Source organism: Chlorocebus sabaeus, chromosome 6 (genome assembly GCF_047675955.1).
Source record: "Chlorocebus sabaeus isolate Y175 chromosome 6, mChlSab1.0.hap1, whole genome shotgun sequence".
NCBI lineage: Eukaryota > Metazoa > Chordata > Mammalia > Primates > Cercopithecidae > Chlorocebus > Chlorocebus sabaeus.
Genome location: NC_132909.1, coordinates 50,731,790 through 50,751,713, shown reverse-complemented (window position 1 = coordinate 50,751,713; position 19,924 = coordinate 50,731,790). Strand labels below are relative to the sequence as shown.

At 44.1% G+C, this 19,924-nt stretch overlaps 2 protein-coding genes across 12 annotated transcripts in view; one reads left to right on the top strand and one right to left on the bottom strand.

Moving 5' to 3' along the window:
* Nucleotides 1–19,924, top strand: part of LOC103233952 (uncharacterized) — an 82,272-nt gene that overhangs the window by 36,298 nt on the left and 26,050 nt on the right. The gene's annotated exons all lie outside the window — the stretch shown is intronic.
* Nucleotides 4,608–19,924, bottom strand: part of LOC103233949 (uncharacterized) — a 30,428-nt gene continuing 15,111 nt past the window's right edge. For all 5 annotated transcript variants that reach the window (XM_007995356.3, XM_007995357.3, XM_073016917.1 and 2 more), the window contains one exon: nucleotides 4,608–19,041. In XM_007995356.3, the coding sequence (XP_007993547.1) occupies nucleotides 17,202–19,041 (1,840 nt within the window). In that variant the 3' untranslated portion in view covers nucleotides 4,608–17,201. The remainder of the gene's footprint in view (nucleotides 19,042–19,924) is intronic.

Below are 19,924 nucleotides of genomic sequence, written 5' to 3'. Positions count from 1 at the left end.
ACAGAATTAAAGGGGGAAAAGGAACATATGCCCAGTAGGTATAATTTTCAGTTGTCCCAACCCCTGGTATGCTCACCACCACGCTGACTACCATAAAGGCAGGCAGAATTATATTACCCGTCATTTTTGGAATTCCTTTTTCTTGCAGTAATTTTTCTGTTTGATGTGATAAGACCTTTATCTGACCCCATGTTGGTGGAGTAGAATGGTATTGTGGGTCACATGGCGAGATTTTGTCCTAATGTTGAGGTCATGAAGTTTATGTGTCGGGCGGCAAACCTTGCCCTTCGATTTCTGACGGTTCTTCGCCTTTTGTTTCTGAGAGCTTTTCATCTTTGGAGTTATAATGTAATTTCAGTTGCCGGGAGGGAACCCACACAGGTTGTTGTCCTTCTCCTGGGGAAACACAAGCGAAACCCCTCCCCCATGTTACCACGGTGCCTAATTCCCATTTGTCAGTTTTTGCATCCTTCCACCATACCCGCTTTCCTTTTTGTGGATCAAATTTATTTCCAGTGAAATGTTCTGCTGCAGTAAAAGGTTGATTTCTTACTAGGTTCAAGAATTTAGTGTAAAAAGAGCCAGATTTAACTGACATGAGGGATAGAAGCATCCCTCTTCGCTTTAGTATCCTGTTTTCTTTTCTTTTCTTTTCTTTTTTTTTGAGACGGAGTTTCACTCCTGTTGCCCAGGCTGGGGTGCAATGGCACGATCTCGGCTCACCACAACCTCCACCTCCCAGGTTCAAGCGATTCTCCTGCCTCAGCCTCTGGTGTAGCTGGGATTACAGGCATGCGCCACCACACCCGGCTAATTTTGCATTTTTAGTAGAGTTGGGGTTTCTCCATATTGGTCAGGCTGGTCTCGAACTCCTGACCTCAGGTGATCCGCCTGCCTCGGCCTTCCAAAGTGCTGGGATTACAGGCAGGAACCACCATGCCTGGCCTAGTGTCCTGTTTTCGAAGTTGATCTTTGAGTGTTTTATTAGCTCGTTCTACCAATGCTTGTCCTTGAGAGTTACAGGGGATGCCAGTTGTGTGAGTAATTGTCCGTGTTTGAGTGAACTTTTTAAAAGCAGCACTAGCGTAGCCGGGACCGTTGTCAGTTTTTCGTTTCTCGGGACAGCCCATAACTGAGAAACATGAAAGCATGTGCCGTTTAACATGAGCTGTATTTTCCCCCATTTGACATGTGGCCCAGAAAAATGAGAAAAGGTGTCAATAGTTACGTGTATAAAAGAGAGTTTGCCGAAAGCTGGATAATGAGTCACGTTCATTTGCCAGAGAGCATTCTGTGAAAGTCCTCTAGGATTAACTCATGAAGAAAGTGGCTGTAAAATTAGTACCTGGCAAGTAGGTCAGTGACCTACAATGGTTTTAGCTTGTTTCCATGTAAGGGGGAACTTTTTCCAGAGTCCGGAGTCCGGAGTCCGGCAGCATTGACATGAGTTAAAGTGTGAAAATTTTCTGCATCTGTAAAAACAGGAGCAACTAATGTATCAGCTTTGGCATTGGCTGCTGAGGGGGGGAGGGGCGTGTGAGCCCAAATGTGAGTAATGTAGAAAGGAGAAGACCTTGCTCTTGAGTAGGGACTGAAACCTTTGGAAAAGAAAAAGTAGGTTATCATCAGGCAGAAATTTGATGAAGGCAATTTCAGTTTTGTGAGCAACATGTACTACGTGTGCAGAATCAGAAACAAGGTTAACTGGTTCAGGGAAATCTTCAGGAACAGCCATGACAGGGATTAGCTCAGCTGGTGCAGAAGTTGCTCCTGTGTTAAGAACGTGTTCTTTTGGCTCTGTATGTGCTGCTCAGCCATTACAGGAAGCATCAGTAAAAACAGTGACAGCTTCAGCTAATGGAATGTTTCTAGTAATGTTAGGTAAGATCCAAGAAGTGAGTTTAAGGAACTGGAATAGTTTTACACTTAGGATAATGATTGTCAATTATACCCGGGAAACCGGCCAAATCTACTTGCCAAGCAATGCAGGTTGCAAAAGCCTATTAGACTTGTAATCGGGTGAGGGGAACAATGATTTTTTGGGGCTCTGTACCCGAAAGACAAAGGAGACGAAAACGAGGCTGACCAATTAAGATAGAAATTTGACGTAGGTAAATAGTAAGTGTCCGTAAAGAGCTGGGTGGGAGAAAACACCATTCAAGTAAATTAGATCCCTGGATAATGAGTCCTGTTGGTGAATGTTCAGTAGGAAAGATTAGTATTTCAAAAGGTAGGTGTAGATTTGCCCTGGTAACCTGAGATTGTTGAATGCGTTTTTCTATAAGTTGTCATTCAGAATCTGCTCAGGGATCAAAGACCCTTTGCTGCGTAAATCAGGATTGCCCCGCAACATTGCAAAAAGATTAGATGTCGCGTATGTAGGAATGCCTAAGGAGGGGCGAATCCAGTTAACATCTCCAAGTAATTTTTGGAAATCATTTAGAGTTTTTAAAGAGTCTTGTCTGAGTTGAACTTTTGGGGGCTTAATAACCTTGTCTTCTAGCTGCATTCCTAAATAGTGGTAAGGAGAGGAAGTCTGGATTTGCTTGTTCATAAGCCATAAGTTTTACAACAAGTTGTTGGCCATGGCTATCAGGGGTAGCTTTTTCTGCTGCGTCGTGAAGAAGGGCAATAAAGTCTGGATAGGGTTCGTGTTGTCCCTGTCTGACGGGTGTAAAAGATGGGCATAATTTGCCATCATCTTGAATCTTATCCGAAGCATCTAGGCAGCATTTTCAGAATCGTTCAATAACCTCATCATTTAGAATAGTTTGGTTTTGAATTGCAGCCCACTGGTCCATTCCCAGTAACTGGTCAGCCATAATGTTAACTGGAGGATCAGAGCCCTAATTAAGACGAATGCATTCCTAGACAGCATCAACCCACCAAGTCCTGAATTGTAAATATTGGAATTTAGATAAGGCTGACTTTGCTAAAATTTCCCAGTCATAGGGCACCAAACGTTTATCTTCTGCCAGGGCTTTTAATGTGGAACAGACAAAAGGAGAGTTGGTGCCGTACTGCTTCACTGATTCTTTGAAATCTTTGAGGAATTTAAAAGAAAGACTTTCCCAAGTAGCAGGGCGTAGCTGAACCTGGCCTGGATGTATGGGGTCAGGCTGAACTACTGCCTGGACAGCAGGAATACCAGGACTGGCTGTGCCCCAGCGGCAGGCAGTTGTGGAGCCTGATTATTTCCCTGAGCAGCCTGATTGTCAGGCTGAGGGGCTTGATTGTCAGGCTGTTGGTCTTGAGGAGCCGCGGGGTCAGCCGCCTGCTGAGCAGGATCGACGGGCTGTGGCTGATTTTGTGCCAATGGGACGGCGGGTATTGGAGGCTGTAAAATTACAGGAAATTGCCAGGCTTGGGGATCCCCATATTCTCTTGCCTGTGCTGTAGCCCTCATAAGTGGAGTGTCATTTTCAGGGATGTATGTAGCTTGTTGCTTATGAGTGGCAATAGTGGTGTTGGCAACAGCAGTAGCAACCAGACCGGAAGCAGAAAAAAGGTTGGAATTTTGAATGGAGGAAGAGTTGAGGATCTGTAGACCCGGCTAAGAGGAGATTACCTGCTGAGCAGGTCTTTCATGGGCCTGAAATCCAGGCTGTCGAGGTATCTGTGGACCAGGCTTGAAGGGAGCATGAGGCTTCAAGGGATCCCGAATTGTCGAAACCCAGGCTTCAAGGCAGCCTGAGTTGCCGAAAGAGAAACAGGCATGAGAAATGAAAAACTAGGCTGCGGAGGGATAGGGTTGAGGGTCTATAGGATAGGGTTGAGGGTCTCGTTACCGGTCGGAACAGCAGAAGGTTGAGAGCCCTACAGCAGGGCTGAACAGAGACAGGGTTGAGGGCCTCATTACCGGGCCAAGAATTGAGAGCCTCTTCACCAGGCTGTGTAGAAATCAGAGCCTCTGTATCAGGCTGCATGGAAACAGTTTAGAGCCCCTTTTTCAGGCTGCGTCATGTCATCTTCTATCTGCATAGCTGGAGAGTTGAGAGTGTGAGGAAAGGTAGGAGGGTCTGACCACCACGGCTGTTGATAATATGTTTCAGCTGGATTTTGCTGGTTGGGGGAAATAAGCTCATTGAGATCAGTTAAAAGTTCATCATAAAGCGATAATGGGGGCACGGCAGGCTCTGGTGTAGGCGGTGGTGGCACAGGAATGTCAGAGTGGAAGTCCACCTGTAGAATTACGGTCTCAATCTGCACAGTATCCTCAGGGGAAAGAGAACTGAGAACTTCCTCAGCCTCCTTAGAGGAGAGGAAAGGGATCAGTCTCCATGTTGCCCTCCTGAGTCTGTAAGGAGTCTAGGACAGAGCGAACCGAAGCCCAGATTGACCAAATGGTGGGCAGAATAATATGTCCCCCTTTATGAGCAATTTTGAATTGTCTGCCAATCTCATCCCAATCTTTAAATTCTAAAGTTCCGTCAGTTGGAAACCAAGGGCAAGGAAGATCTACAACCTCAAACAATTCAATTAACTTATCAGTAGAAACTTTTACACCTCCTTCTTTAAGGAGAGTTTTTATAAAGTTTAAATAAGCTGACTACTTAGTACTGGCCAGTCCCATGGTGTCCCCGGGATACTCTGAGTGCCCAAGCCTACCACCAAGCTTATTGACCACAATCCTCAGGAATCTGTGGTTGAAATCCTCTGCTGAGTCCTGCGCTCAAAGCGCAACTTCACACAGTGAGGGAGAAACCCACGTTGGAGCGCCAGTTGTAGGGTCCAGCTCTACTGGGCCTGTGGGTTTTTTTCCTCATGTGTGGAGATGAGAGATGGTAGAAATAAAGACACAAGACAAAGACACAGAAGAAAAGACAGCTGGCCCTGGGGGATCACTACCACCTAGATGCGGAGACCAGTAGTGGCTCCGAATGTCTGGCTGTGCTGTTATTTATTGGGTACAAGACAAGGGGGGAGGGTATGGAGTGTGAGCCCTCTCCAATGATAGGTAAGGTCACGCGAGTCACGTGTCCACCGGACAGGGGGCCCTTCCCTGTTTGGTAGCTGAAGCGGAGAGAGAGAGAAGACGGCTTATGTCATTATTTCTTCTATGCATTTCAAAGACTTTAGTACTTTCACTAATTCTGCTACTGCTACCTAGAAGGCAGTGCCAGGGTGGAAGGTGAAAGCAGACCAGGAGCATGACCGCTGAAGCACAGCATCACAGGGAGACAGTCAGGCCTCCGGATGGCTGCGGGCGGGCCTGACTGATGTCAGACCTTCCACAAGAGGTGGTGGAGCAGAGTCTTCTCTAACTCCCCTGGGGAAAGGGAGACTCCGTTTCCCAGACTGCTAAGTAACGGGTACCTGCCCCAGGCACTGATGCTACCGCTAGATCACCTGAGGTCAGGAGTTCAAGACCAGCCTGGCCAATATTGTGAAACCTCATCTCTACTAAAAGTACAAATATTAGCTGGGTGTGGTGGCGCATGCCTGTAGTCCCAGCTACTCAGGAGGCTGAGACAGGAGATTTGCATGAACCTGGGAGGTGTAGGTGGCAGTGAGCCGAGATCCTGCCACTGCACTCCAGCCTGGGCAACAGAGAGACTCCACCTCAAAACAAAAAAAAAACAGGCCGGGCGCGGTGGCTCATGTCTGTAATCCTAGCACTTTTCGAGGCCATGGTGGGTGGATCACAAGGTCAGGAGATCAAGACTATCCTGGCTAACACGGTGAAACCTGGTCTCTACTAAAAATACAAAAAATTAGCCCAGCGTGGTGGTGGGCGCCTGTAGCCCCAGCTACTCAGCAGGCTGAGACAGGAGAATGGCATGAACCCTGGAGGTGGAGCTTGCAGTGAGCCGAGATCACACCATTGCACTCCAGCCTGGGCAACAGAGCAAGACTCTGTCTCAGAAAAAAAAAATAAAGAAAAACCAAAAGACTACAAATTGGATTCAGTGTATACTGCTGCGGTGATGGGTGTCCCAAAATTTCACAAATCACCACTAAAGAACATACTCCGTATACCACCTGCTCCCCATAAACCTATGGAAATATATATATATACTTATATTTAAAATTTTTAGAGGCGGTAGGAAGGAATGCTGTAGGAAGAGGGGCTATTTGTCATGTGATTCCGTTCCTGCCCAAAAAACAGGCCTGTGTCACCAGATTTTATGAATTCTGAGGCATGATTACCTTTTTCCTTAAGTCCCTTTAGATGGTGTTTGTAATTTCGTGTCTTACTGCCACAGAGTCTGTTTTGTGAGTCTGATGATGTCTAATGAACATGAATGTAGGCCAGTTGCTGTGTGTCTATATTCTAAAAGAGACAATATAAGGAGGCTGCTCTTATCTTCCCATCACAGCGGGGAACTCCATTTTAAGGGTTTGTTTTTTTGTTTTTGTTTTTGTTTTTTTTTTGAGACGGAGTTTCGCTCTTGTTGCCCAGGCTGGAGTGCAATGGCGCGATCTTGGCTCACCGCAACCTCCACCTCCTGGGTTCAAGCGATTCTCCTGCCTCAGCCTCCCGAGTAGCTGGGATTACACGCATGTGCCACCATGCCTGGCTAATTTTGTATTTTTAGTAGAGGCGGAGTTTCTCCATGTTGGTCAGGCTGGTCTTGAACTCGCGACCTCAGGTGATCCACCCGCCTCGGCCTCCCAAAGTGCTGGGATTACAGGCGTGAGCCACCACACCCGGCCATTTTGAGGGTTTTTATTGGTGATATTGGCCAAGAGCAGGTCAGTTCACTTAGTTGTTGGTGGGGGGGCTGCTTAATTTTGTTAACAGCTGATAGGTTGGAGGACAGGCTTTTATAATGTGAAAGGAAAATAAAACCTCAGGACCCCAATTTTTATACCAAAAGGAAAATATTAAGCTAAAAGCTGAGTCAAGCAAGAAGTTGCCTTTCTTTTTGTTCCTAAGTGAATAGCTACAGATAAAAAGTTATCTAGATGAAGAATATACCAGGAGTCTCCTTCTACCACAAAGCATTCAGCTGCTGCCTTGGGAGGCCCCACTTGGCCTCTTGGAGGCATGACTCGGGCTGATATGCACTAGGCCCTCCAAGAGACATGGCAGTGGTGGGCATCTTAGCTCAGCCTAGGCAGTTCTGAAACCGAGGACCAGGAAAAATTGGAGGGGGAACGGAAGACAGATCATTCTGTAAAGTTTCCAAAAAGGAACCCCAACCCAAAGGCATCCTGATGTCTGTGCCTAGAAAAAATAAAAGGAGAGTCACAAAGGTTTTGTTCACTGGGATGTGTGGTGATTTTTCTCTGCCTTCTTCTCATGTGAAATTTTCAGAAATAGCACACAAATACTTTAAAAAGAGTCATCTATTGCTCTGTGATAAAATAAAAAACAAAATACACTGCATCTGTTTGAAACAGGATGAATAAATACAATGTTATACTATGAAGAAGAAATAGTTGATAATATTGTGAACTGGAGAGTGGAGTTAATGTTGGAAATGTAGGAGAGAAACTGAATATTTAGGATTTTTACTGCAAGCCCTTGAAGAGTTAGCCTCGTTATAATGATTTAAAATTCACAGTCCAAAACCAAAGTTACTTTTGCACCAACCTAATATTCTTAAGGACATGTGACATCCTGGCTCGTCTTGCCTTCCATCATGAGTAAGAGCTTCCTGAGGCCCTCACCAGATAGAAAATTCCAGTGCCATGCTCCTTGTACAGCCTGCGTAACCATGAGCCACATAAGCTCCTTTTCAATATGAATTACCCAGCCTTAGATACTCTCTCATAGAATCATAAAGCCAACTAACGCAGCCCTTTTGTACACCTGTATATGCAGGGACAAAATCTATGTATTTGTCCAGGGTGTTAGATGTACACGTCCTATAAATCCGGAAGGCTTGTGTTTTCTGGCCTGGTTGGCCTAGGTAGTACCTTTATTCTGAGTTGAACAGAAGGGGTGAGAGTATACACCATGTCTTGTGGGATTTGGGGAAAAGCAGTCTTTTATTATCAAGAATGAGGGTAGTTTTACATTTTCATACTTGTCTTATAGTAGGTTTTTCTTTGTTCTTAGTGCACCTCTTGTCATAGAATATTATTATTATTATTATTTTTGAGATGGAGTTTCTCTCTTGTTGCCCAGGCTGGAGTACAATGGCACAACTTCGGCTGACCGCAACCTCCACCTCCCGGGGTTCAAGCAATTGTCCTGCCTCAGCCACCCGAGTGGCTGGGAGTATAGGCGTGCGCCACCATGCCCGGCTAATTTTGTATTTTCAGTAGAGACGGGGTTTCTTCATGTTGGTCAGGCTGGTCTTGAACTCTTGACATCAGGTGATCCACCTGCCTTGGCCTCCCAAAGTGCTGGGATTACAGGTGTGAGCCACCGTACACAGCCAGAATATTCTTTTGTATTTCTAGTTTATTGTTTTTAATCATGAGATGTTGAGGTTTGTCACAGGCTTTTTCTGCATCTACAAGGACACTGATTTTTCATGTTGATTCTATTATGGTATATTGAATGAATTGATTTTCGGAGATAAAAGCAATATTGCTTTCCTGGATTAAATTCCACTTGATTATGAGGTTTAGATACTGTCACAAATTGCTGAATTTTTTTTGCGAATATGTTGCTGAGGCTTATTTCAAAATTTAAGGAAGATATTCATGTACAGTGTTATGGTACAGCCTGACATCTTGTGTAGCGTATGGTGTGTATATGTGTATATATACCTGTATATACATGTATACTTGCAGTGTATGTATATATGATTTAGTTATATAACTTGCACATTATATATAACTGCCACATAAAAATAGTATTATAGTATATAGCATGAAATTATAGTATGAGTTTTATCCTCCATAGTTTAGTGGATTTCATTACCATGTCAGCCTGCAGAATTATTCAAATACTCCAGTCTTATCCGCTCATGGGAACAGAAGAGAAACTCCCTCTCTTGATGTTACAGAAAGTGCCACCCAAAAAACAAACAAAAATATCTTCATAATCTTTTTTTTTTTTTTTTTTTTTTGAGACAGAGTCTCACTCTGTCACCCAGGCTGGAGTGCAGTGGCACAATCTCACAAGCTCCGCCTCCCAGGTACATGCCATTCTGTCTCAGCGTTCCGAATAGCGTTCCGCCACGAGGGCTGGCTAATATTTTTGTATTTTTAGTAGAGACGGGGTTTCACCGTGTTAGCCAGGATGGTCTCGATCTCTTCTCATGATCCTCTGGCCTCGGCCTCCCAAAGTGCTGGGATTATAGGCATGAGCCCCTGCGCCCAGCCTTCTTTTTTTTTTTTTTTTTTTTTTTTTGAGACAGAGTCTTGCTCTGTTGCCCAGGGGCATGATGTCGGCTCACTGCAACCTCTGCCTCCCAGGTTCAAGTGATTATCGTGCTTCAGCCTCCTGAGTAGCTGGGATTGCAGGTGTGCACCATCACATCCAGCTAATTTTTGTATTTTTAGTAGATTTGGGGTTTCACCATGTTGGCCAGGCTGGTCTCCAACACCTGACCTCAAGGGATCCTCCTGCCTCAGCCTCCCAAAGTGCTGGGATTACGGGTGTGAACCACTACACCTGGCCTCAAAATTCTTAATAATCTTGGACTTAGGAAAAAGATTCTATGACATGACACCAGGAGCCCTTGGATCAAAGAACAAGTATGTCATTTAGACTACATTAGAATTTAAAACTTTTGTGCTTCTGGCCAGGAATGATGATGACTCACACCTGTAATCCCAGCACTTTGGGAGGCCTAGGTGGGTGGATCATGAGGTCAGGAGTTCAAGACCAGCCAGGCCAACATGGTGAAACACCGTCTCTACTACAAATAGAAAAATTAGCTGGGCGTGGGTGTCACACGCCTGTAATCCCAGCTACTCAGGAGACTGAGGCAGGAGAATCGCTTGAACCCAGAAGGTGGAGGTAGTAGTAAGCCGAGATCACGCCGCTGCACTCCAGCCTGGGCACCAGAGCAAGATTCCGTCTAAAAACAAAGACAAAAAACTTTTGTGCTTCGAAAAACACCATCAAGAAATTGAAGCATGTGTGGCCATGCCACCCTAAACTCCTCATCTGTTCACCAGCGCTAAGCAGGATTGGGCCTGATTAGCAAATGGATGGAGAATGCCTGGGAATACTGGGTGCTATATGCTTAAAAAAAAAAAAAAGAAAAAGAAAAGAAAAAGAAGGTGGGGAATTTGACAAGAGAATTCACCAAATGAGAGAAAAGCTTCCATATTGAAAATCTGGTCATTCCCCTTCATGACACAGAGTAGAGTCTTTATTGGTAGCCAGCGCTCTGAGGCATCGTGGCCCATTACTGCAGGAAATGAACTCTACCCTGCAGTTCTCTCAGGCAGTGGTGTGCCCACAGTCCCCAGTCTCTCCCAGTGTATGGGGTGACAACAAAGTGGTCATCAGGAGAGAAATCTGACCTTGTGTTTGGATTTGTAAGTATAGACACTCTCAGGACACCCTCCTTCCTCCCCAAAGAAAGGCAGCTTTTTATCACCAACCATTCCAGACATAGGAAGCAGGGTCTCAAGTCTAAGTCCTTATTCCATGCAGAGGGAGATTGCACTGAAAACTTCTTAAAAATGTCAAGGCTTCACTCAACATAATTGCAATATGTGTCAGGAGAACTGTAGTACGGGAGAGATTGAACTCAATCTTGAGTGCATCAACAAGAGAATTATAGCTAAAGGGCAAGGTGAGGGAGAAGATGGAACTTGGTTAGGTGTCAAGAGTTGGGAGACTGATTAATTATCATAGATGGGGGAAATGGAACTTGATTAGATACCAAATTTGAGGGCATTCTAAGCTCAAAGCCTGGTCAAGAAGAGCGTTCTGAGGAGCCTGACTCAACTTTGGTCAAGGAAGCAGTCCTTGAGATTCCCCCCAGCCTAGTTCTTACTAGGGCTGATGATAAATCCTTAAGTTTCTGGTTTCTTCCCCACATTCCAGAACACCCATTTCCCCTCTCTAGTGGACATTATCAACTATGTGTCCCCAGTGATACATTTGAAACTGCTGCAATATTGTTTATTTTTTGACAGAGAAATAAGTGGCTCTATGTAAGTTTGAGATGGAATCTTGTTCTGTTGCCCAGGCTGGAGTGCAGTGGCGCAATCTTGGCTCACTGCAACCTCCACCTCCTGGGTTCAAGCTGTTATCCTGCCTCAGCCTCCTGAGTTGCTAGATCACCTATGTATGCCACCACACTGGGCTAATTTTTTATATTTTTAGTAGAGACAGGGTTTCACCATGCAGACTGGTCTTGAACTCATGACTTCAAGTGATCCACCTGCCTCAGCCTCCCGAAGTGCCGGAATTTACAGATGTGAGCCACCACACCTGACCTATGTAAATTTTTAAATTTTGTTTATAAATATTTTTCATGAGTGGAAAACACTCAGTAACCACTCAACTACACTGTGTAAATCCTTGTGCCTAATGACTCCTGATGTCGACCATCTTTTGCATGCTTATTAACCATTTGTATATATCTTGCAGAAATGTCATTCAGATACTTTCCCATCTTTTAAGCAATTAGTTTTTTACTTGGTGCATAATTTATTGTAGTTAAGTAGTGTAAGAAATCTTAAAATATACCAGCTGAAGGAATTTTACATGTATAGTTAAGGTAGTTTGACAAATCTACTTCTCTAAGATGAATAATACTGTATTTTAATTTTTGTGACTGGCTTTTTGCAATTAATATACCATTGCTTGTACCATGGAACAGGATGTTATTTTCTAACGCTAAATAATATCCCATTGTATGTATATGCTTACCACATTTTGGTTATCCATTCAGCCATCAATGGACATTGATGGATTGATCTACTTCTTAGCTATTGTGAACCATGGTTTTCAAATATCTCTTCAAGATCCAATTTTCAATTTATTTAAATTGAATAAAAATAGACCTGGAAGTGGGTTGCTGGAAGATAACATTTTTAAAATTAGCTTTTGAGCACCACCATACTGTTTTCCATAGAGGTTGAGCCATTTTACAATCCTCTGGACAGGGCACGTGGGTTCCATGTTTTCAATATTCTTTCCAAAACTTTATATTTGGGGTGTTTGAATTTTTTTCTTTGTAGTTGGATGTAGGAGTTGATTGTATTTTCTGAATATTAAGACCTTGCCGGATGCATGACTTGCTTATATTTGCTCCAGTGTCGTGGCGATACAGACGTTTCGGGAAGGGAAGAGTGTGATCCCTTTAAATAATACGGAAGAGGGTAAGGAAAGTGCTGGGTAGAGGAGGGTGTGATCCCTGGCTAGGGCTCCACCGCGACAGACCTAGGTGAGGACAGTCATTTCCTGCCCCAATGTTGCATTTCCCAAGACCACCCTGGCCTACCATGCCCCATCCTGGGCCTATAAAAACCCCAGACCCTAGTGGGCAGACACACAAGCAGCTGGTTGTCCAGAGGAGCACGCCAGCAGAAGGGCACACTGACAGGCACTGGCACGCCAGCAGGCCATCAGCTGGTGGACGAGGCAGCCCATCAACTGGCGGGACTGGCGGGACAAGGCAGAGTTTGGCCGAGCCGGGGCCATCGAGCAGCCCAACTCCCGGGAAGACCCTCTCGCTTCTGGCTCCCCCATCACTTCCACTCAGTAAAACTTTTCACTCATTCTCCACGCCCACGTGTGATCTGATTCTTCCGGTTCACTAAGGCAAGAACCCGGGATACAGAAAGCCCTCTGTCCTTGCAACAAGGTAGAGGGTCTCACTGAGCTCGTGAACACAAGCTGCCTCTAGGCAGACTAAGAGAGCACCCTGTAACACACACCCACTGGGGCTTCAGGAGCTGGAAACATTCACCACTCGACACTGCTGTGGGGTCAGAGCCTCACAGCCTGCCCATCTGTATGCTCCCCTAGAGGTTTGAGCAACAGGGCACTGTAGAAGCAAGTCACACCCCCATCGCACACCTGCTAAGGGGACGAGGGAAACTTTCCCATTTCGGTAGGGTGTCTTCCCTCTGTAGTGCCTCTCATGGGCAAAAGTTTTAAATTTTGCTAAACATTTGCTTTTTGTTAAGACTGAGCTCCCTAGAGGTTTTACCTCTGAATCTTGTCCCCATTCAGCCTTTAGCAGTTCGTCAATTACAATTTAAGTTTTTCTACCACAATACTGCTTCTCACAAAGGTTCGTAGGCTCCACACCTAGTACCATAATTAAAATCGCTTACTTGCCAAGTTTTTCACCAAAAATAAAAGTTGCTAAGAGTTAACACTGTAACATGTAATTGAGTCTACTGAAAAAACAGTTTCATATGCAAGATGTGTGAGGAAAGTGAAATATGTTTTTGGTAAAAGATTATAACGCATGGGAATGTGGATTTTCCTTTTTTTCTTTGGCCTAGATTAAAGGAGTAAAAAAATAGGATAAAACTGAAAGTTTAAGCATGTGGTAGAGTTTATAAAAAATTAAATTTGTAGGCCAGGTGCGGTGGCTCATGCCCATAATCTCAGCATTTTGGGAGGCCAAGGCAGGTGGATCATGAGGTCAGGAGTTCAAGACCAGCTTGGCCAACGTGATGAAACCCCATCTCTACTAAACATACAAAAAATTAGCCAGGTGTGGTGGCGTGCACCTGTAGTCCTAGCTACTCAGGAGGCTGAGGCAGGATAATTGCTTGAACCCTGGAGGTGGAGGTTGCAGTGAGCCCAGATCGCACCAATGCACTCCGGCCTGGGAGACAGAGTAAGACTCCACCTCAAAAAAAATAATAATAAATTTGTAAACAATTCTGTGTGTGAGCAACTTAACTAAAATTAAAAGGATATTTAGCTCTTCCATAAATTAAATATTAAAAGCACACTGATACAGGGCCAGAATCTCAGCCCATATGTCAAAATAGTAGGGTTTCTGGAATATTGATTTGTTCTTTAACAAGGCAAAAATTATAAAAAGTTTATGAAAATCTTACCTTATGGTCAAACAAATTAGAACTGGATAGATTTATAAAATTTTGTTTAAAACTAGCTTTAGCATTAAAGATACACTAATGGGCTGGGTGTGGTGGCTTATGCTTGTAATCCCAGCACTTTGGGAGGCCAAGGCAGGTGGATCACTTGAGCTCAGGAGTTTGACACCTGCCCTGGCAAAATGGTGAAACCCTGTCTCTACCAAAAATTCAGAAACTTAGCTGGGTGTGGTGACACACATCTGTGGTCCCAACTACTTGGGAGGCTGAGGTGGGAGGATTGCTTGAGCTCGGGGGGTGAAGGTTGCAGTGAACCAAGATTATGCCACTATACTCCAGCCCAGGTGACAGAGTGGGACTCCATCTTTAAAAAAAAAAGGAAAACAAAAAACGGTTGGGCGCAGTAGCTCACACCTGCACCTGTAATTCCAGCACTTTGGGAGGCCGAGGCGGGTGGATCACGAGGTCAGGAGATCAAGATCATCCTGGCTAACACAGTGAAACCCCGTCTCTACTAAAACTAGAAAAAATTAGCCAGGCGTCGTGGAACGAGCCTATAATCCCAGCTACTCGGGAGGTTGAGGCAGGAGTATTGCAAAACCAGGAGTATTGAGGTTGCAGCGAGCCAAGATTGCACCACTGCACTCTAGCCTGGGCGACAGAGAGAGACTCCATCTCAAAAAAAAAAAACAAAAACAAAAACAAAAAAACTGCACTAATGCATAAATAAAATTTGATTTTGTTTTGGAAAATACAATATTAAGAGATAATAAAAAGGCCGGGCGTGGTGGCTCCTGCTTGTAATCCCATCACTTTGGGAGGCTGAGGCAGGTGGATCACTTGAAATCAGGAGTTTGAGACCAGCCTGGCCAACATGGTGAAACCCTGCCTCTACTAAAAATACAAAACTTAGGCAGGCATGGTGACACACACCTTTAATCCCAGCTGCTCAGGAGCCTGAGGCAGGAAAATCACTTTCATCCAGGAGGCGGAGGTTGCAGTGAGCTGAGATCACATTACTGCACTTTAGCCTGGGTGACAGAGCAAGACAGTGTCACAAAACAAAAATAAATAAGTAAAATAAAAGATTTTTGTTTGCCTTTTGAGTAAACTACAAAAAAAGAAGAGAGAGGAGACAGATTCAGTTGGCCTCATGCTATCTTCATTTGGTCTTGCTTGGAAAGCTGAATCTTCTTCAGAGTAAAGGGTTTTACCTTTTTAAAAAAGTTTTGAGTTACCACTTTGACTAAATGAGTAACCCGTGATCATATTTTATATCCAGTGCTTTAAACCTTTAATATTTGACAAACTTTCCAAAATCAAATTACAAATTATGTCTCTTTCTGACCTAATTAATCTTTTAGATATTAAGTCCCCTGATGTCCAAAAATGACACATTTGGCTTATTTGGTATAAAAGTCATACAGGAAGCATTGTCAATTATGAAATAGTATTTGCCTTTCTTTGGGCTGTATTTGTATAAATGTTATTGGTGTATGTTCCAAAGTTATAGGAAACTCATGATTCTGATATGACTTAGTAGATACATGTTACGTAAAATTGTTGTATGCCACACATGTAACCAAAATTCATAGTCAGTTGTGACTCTAATAATAGCTGTCTTCAGGCTTTTGTCATCCATAGACAATTGTCTTGTTTTGATCCTTTCCAAAAAGCAGTTTATAATCAGATATAGGATTCTGACATGTACTCTTGAATGCAGGTATCTAATAACTTTAGAAATTGTGCTGTTGGAATAGAAGGGAAAAAAACATAAACTTCCAGGACTGTCAAAAAGAGCTGATGTGTTAAATATTGCAAATTCTTTTTTTTTTTTTTTTTTTTTTTTTTTAGTGTCAAGAAAACCTTTTGAGCTATTTAGAACATTTAGCAATTGAATAAAGTATACTCCTGGAAGCAAAAAATTTTGAGCATATTGCTTTACCTGTACTGGATTTCTCCAGAATTAAAAAAAAAACCTTGTGATTATTCTCAACTTATGGCAGTATAGTTATTTGCATAAGTGCAGTAAGAATCTATTTTCCGTTGTAACAGGACACAACTGGAAAAACTGGTTATTTTACCAAGGCTTTGTCTGGAATGGCATGCTTTCCTTAAAGAAGCAAAATTGACTTATGGAACTAATAAGAGCCCTCAGGAAAACTGGCCTCATAACTTATCTACATGTTATCTGTAGAGGGTTCTTGACCTGTGGCAAGTAAACAGTGTCACTTTCTGGCCAGGCACGGTGGCTCACACCTGTAATCCCAACACTTTAAAATAAACAGCTAAGGCTGGGCGCGGTGGCTCACACCTGTAATCCCAGCACTTTGGGAGGCCAAGGCAGGTGGATCACGAGGTCAGGAGATCAAGACCATCTTGGCTAACACGGTGTAACCTTGTCTCTACTAAAAAAATGCCTTGGCCTCCCAAAGTGTTTGGATAACAGGTGTAAGCCACCACATCTGGCCTTTTATTTTTAGTTGTATAATTCTTTTTTTTTTTTTGAGACAGAGTCTTGCTCTGTCACCCAGGCTGGAGTGCAGTTGTGCGATCTTGGCTCACTGCAAGCTCCACCTCCTGGGTTCACGCCATTCTCCTGCCTCAGGAGAATGTCAACCTCAGTGAGGTTGACAGGACATGCACCCAATACCCATGGACTCTAAGGTCCCTGCTACCACTTTACTCTTCCCTCCTGGCCTGCACAAATGTCCAGGATCCAACCCTTCACTCCGAATGCCCCTAACTCCCTGACTGGACCCAGTCATGCTGGATCCCTCAGCAGACACATACAACTTAGAAACCCTCTGCCCTGTCGCCCAAACCTGACTTGACTCTCATGCCCTCCCCTAGGCACTTTTACCCTCAGCTTGAACTGGCCTCAGCCATGATTTGAACTTTACCCCGTGCTCCTTCATGCTCCCTCCCCAGTCCACACAAGGATGCCCTTCCACACCTACCTCCCTCAGGTGCCACTGCCCCCAGCAGTCCTGGACCTAAGGACATCACCATGTCTCTGGCATTGCATCCTGGGAGCCCTCACCTTTTCCCACCTCTCCCTGGCCTTGAAAGTCATTGCTGCTGTGGGACCCAGACCACCATTTTGTTCCAGTAGCCCCCTGCCCACCCATTCTCCCTCTGTCACTTATCTGCCCTGCCCAGCAGATGCCATTGTCTCCCAGCCATGGATTTCTCAACTGCCATTATCACCAACTGGAAGTCTTTTTATTTATCTAATTTTTATAAGAGTCTCACCATGTTGCCCAGGCTGGTCTTAAACTCCTAGGCTTAAGCAGTCCTCCCACTTCAGCCTCCTAAAGCCTGGGGTTATGGGTGTCTATGCAGTGAGTCCTTCCATGCACTTGAAGTTGTGAAGAACATCTAAAGACTTTCCCACATTGCTTACATTTATACGGTTTCTCTCCAGTGTGAGTCCTTCCATGCCTTCGAAGGTTTGAGGGACATCCAAAAGCTTTCCCACATTGCTTACATTTATACGGTTTCTCTCCAGTGTGAGTCCTTCCATGCATTTGAAGTCGCGAGGCACATCCAAAAGATTTCCCACACTGCTTACATTCATAGGGTTTCTCTCCAGTGTGAGTCCTTCCATGCATTTGAAGGTGTGAGGCAGATCCAAAGGCTTTCCCACACTGCTTACATTCATAAGGTTTCTCTCCAGTGTGAGTCCTTCCGTGGATTTGAAGCTGTGAGGCAGATCTGAAGGCTTTTCCACATTGCTTGCATTCATAGGGTTTCTCTCCAGTGTGAGTCCTTCCATGATATCGAAAGGAACTCGAACAATTGAAGGATCTGCCACACTGCTTGCATTCATAGGTTTTCCTTCCAGTGTGAGTCCTTTCATGTCTATGAAATAAACTGGGCAAACTGAATGCTTTCCCATAACCCTTACATTCATATGGCTTCTCTTCTCTGTGCATCCTTTCATGTATTTGAAAGAAAGAGAAATTACTAAATGGTTTTCCACATTCCTTACATGCATAGGGTTTCTCTCCCGTGTGAGTCCTACCATGCGTTTGAAGGAGTGAGGCAGATCTGAAGGCTTTCCCACATTGCTTACACTCATAGGGTTTCTCTCCAGTGTGAGTCCTTTCATGATACCGAAAGGAACTGGAAGAATTAAAGGCTTTACCACATTGGTTGCATTTGTATGGTTTCTCTCCAGTGTGAGTTTTTTCATGTGTTTGAAGTGAACTGGGAGAATAAAAGGCTTTGCCACATATCTTACATTTATGAGATATCTCTCCAGTGTGCATTCCCAGGTGGTTCTGAAAGCTGGTAAGATAAGATAATACTTTCCCACAATGTTTACATTCATAGGGTTTTTTCCTAGAGTGGGTTCTTTCGTGTCTTCGAACAGAACTGGGACACTTGAAGGCTTTTCCACATTCCTTGCATTCATATGGCTTCTCCCCAGTGTGAGTTCTTTCATGTATTTGAAAGGAATGGAAAGAGCTGAAGGCTTTCCCACACTGTTTACATTCATATGGCTTCTCCCCAGTGTGAGTTCTTTTATGAGCATGGAGGCATGTGGAACTGTGGAATGCTTTCCCACATTCATTACATTCATAAGGCTTCTCCCCAGTGTGAGTTCTTTCATGTATTCGAAGGCTACTAGAATGACTAAAGGCTTTACCACACTGTTTACATTCATATGGTTTCTCTCCAGTGTGAGTTCGTTTGTGGATAAGATACAAACTGAGAAACATCAAGGCTTTCCCACAAAATTTACACTTATAAGGCCCATCTCCACTGTGCATTATCATGTGTCTTTGAAGGCTTGAATGGGAAATAAATGTTTTTCTGCATTCCTCACAAACATAGAGTTTCCTTCCACTATGAGCCCTTTCGTGTGTCTGAACAGAGGAGAGACAGTTGAAAGGTTTTTTACAGTATTTACATTTGTATGGTTTCTGTCCATATTCTTGATACTCATATGCCTTGTGTCCAGTGTCATCTCTGATGGGCCTATTAAGAGATGAATGAGCACTGCCTACTTTTCCATACACACTGCTTTTGCACGATTTTACTCCAGTAGTTGTTTTCTTCTTCAGCATGTCATCTGGAACCAGGGTCAAAATTTCTCCATGCTGATGACCTTCTTTACTTTCAAAGAGTCTCTCTCCCACAAAAGTTCTGTGAACAATGAGAAGTACATTGTAATGGGTCTGCTTATCAGTGATTTTATATTCATTCACAAGTATTGCACTTACATTTTTTCTTTTTTTTGAGATGGAGTCTCACTCTTTTGCCCAGGCTGGAGTGTAGTGGTGTGATCTTGGCTCACTGCAACTTCCACCTCCTGAGTTCAAGCAATTTTTCTGCCTCAACCTCCTAAGTAGCTGGGACTACAGGCGTATGACACCACACCCAGCTAATTTTTTGTATTTTAGTAGAGACAGGGTTTTACCATGTTGCCCAGCATGGTCTTAAACTCCTGAGCTCAGGTAATCCACCCACCTCAGCCTCCCAAAGTGCTGAGATTACATTAATTTTTGTATTTTTAGTAGAGACAGGGTTTCACCATGTTGGCCAGACTGGTCTCAAACTCCTGACCTCAGGTGATCCACCTGCTTAGGTTTCCCAAAATGCTTGGATTACAGGCGTGAGCCACCGTGCCTGGCCTGCACTTCCATTTTTAACATCATCTGCAAACTGTAGGATTTCTGCCCTGTCTGAATTTGAATGGACCACAGGCTCTACAAGATGGCCCAGCTATATCTATTATCAAAAAAGATGATAGAAGGCTTCTGAATACTCTTTTCTTTTGTTTTCTTTCTTTCTTTTTTCTTCTTTGAGATGGAGACTCACTCTCTCATCCAGGCTGGAATGCAGTGGGGCAAACTTGGCTCACTGCAACCTCGCCCTCCTGGGTTCAAGCGATTCTCCTGCCTCAGCCTCCCAGGTAGCTGAGATAACAGGTGTCCACCATGATGCCCAGCTAATTTTTATATTTTTAGTAGAGACAGGGTTTCACTATGTTGGCCAGGCTGCTCTTGAACTCCTGACCTCAAGTGAT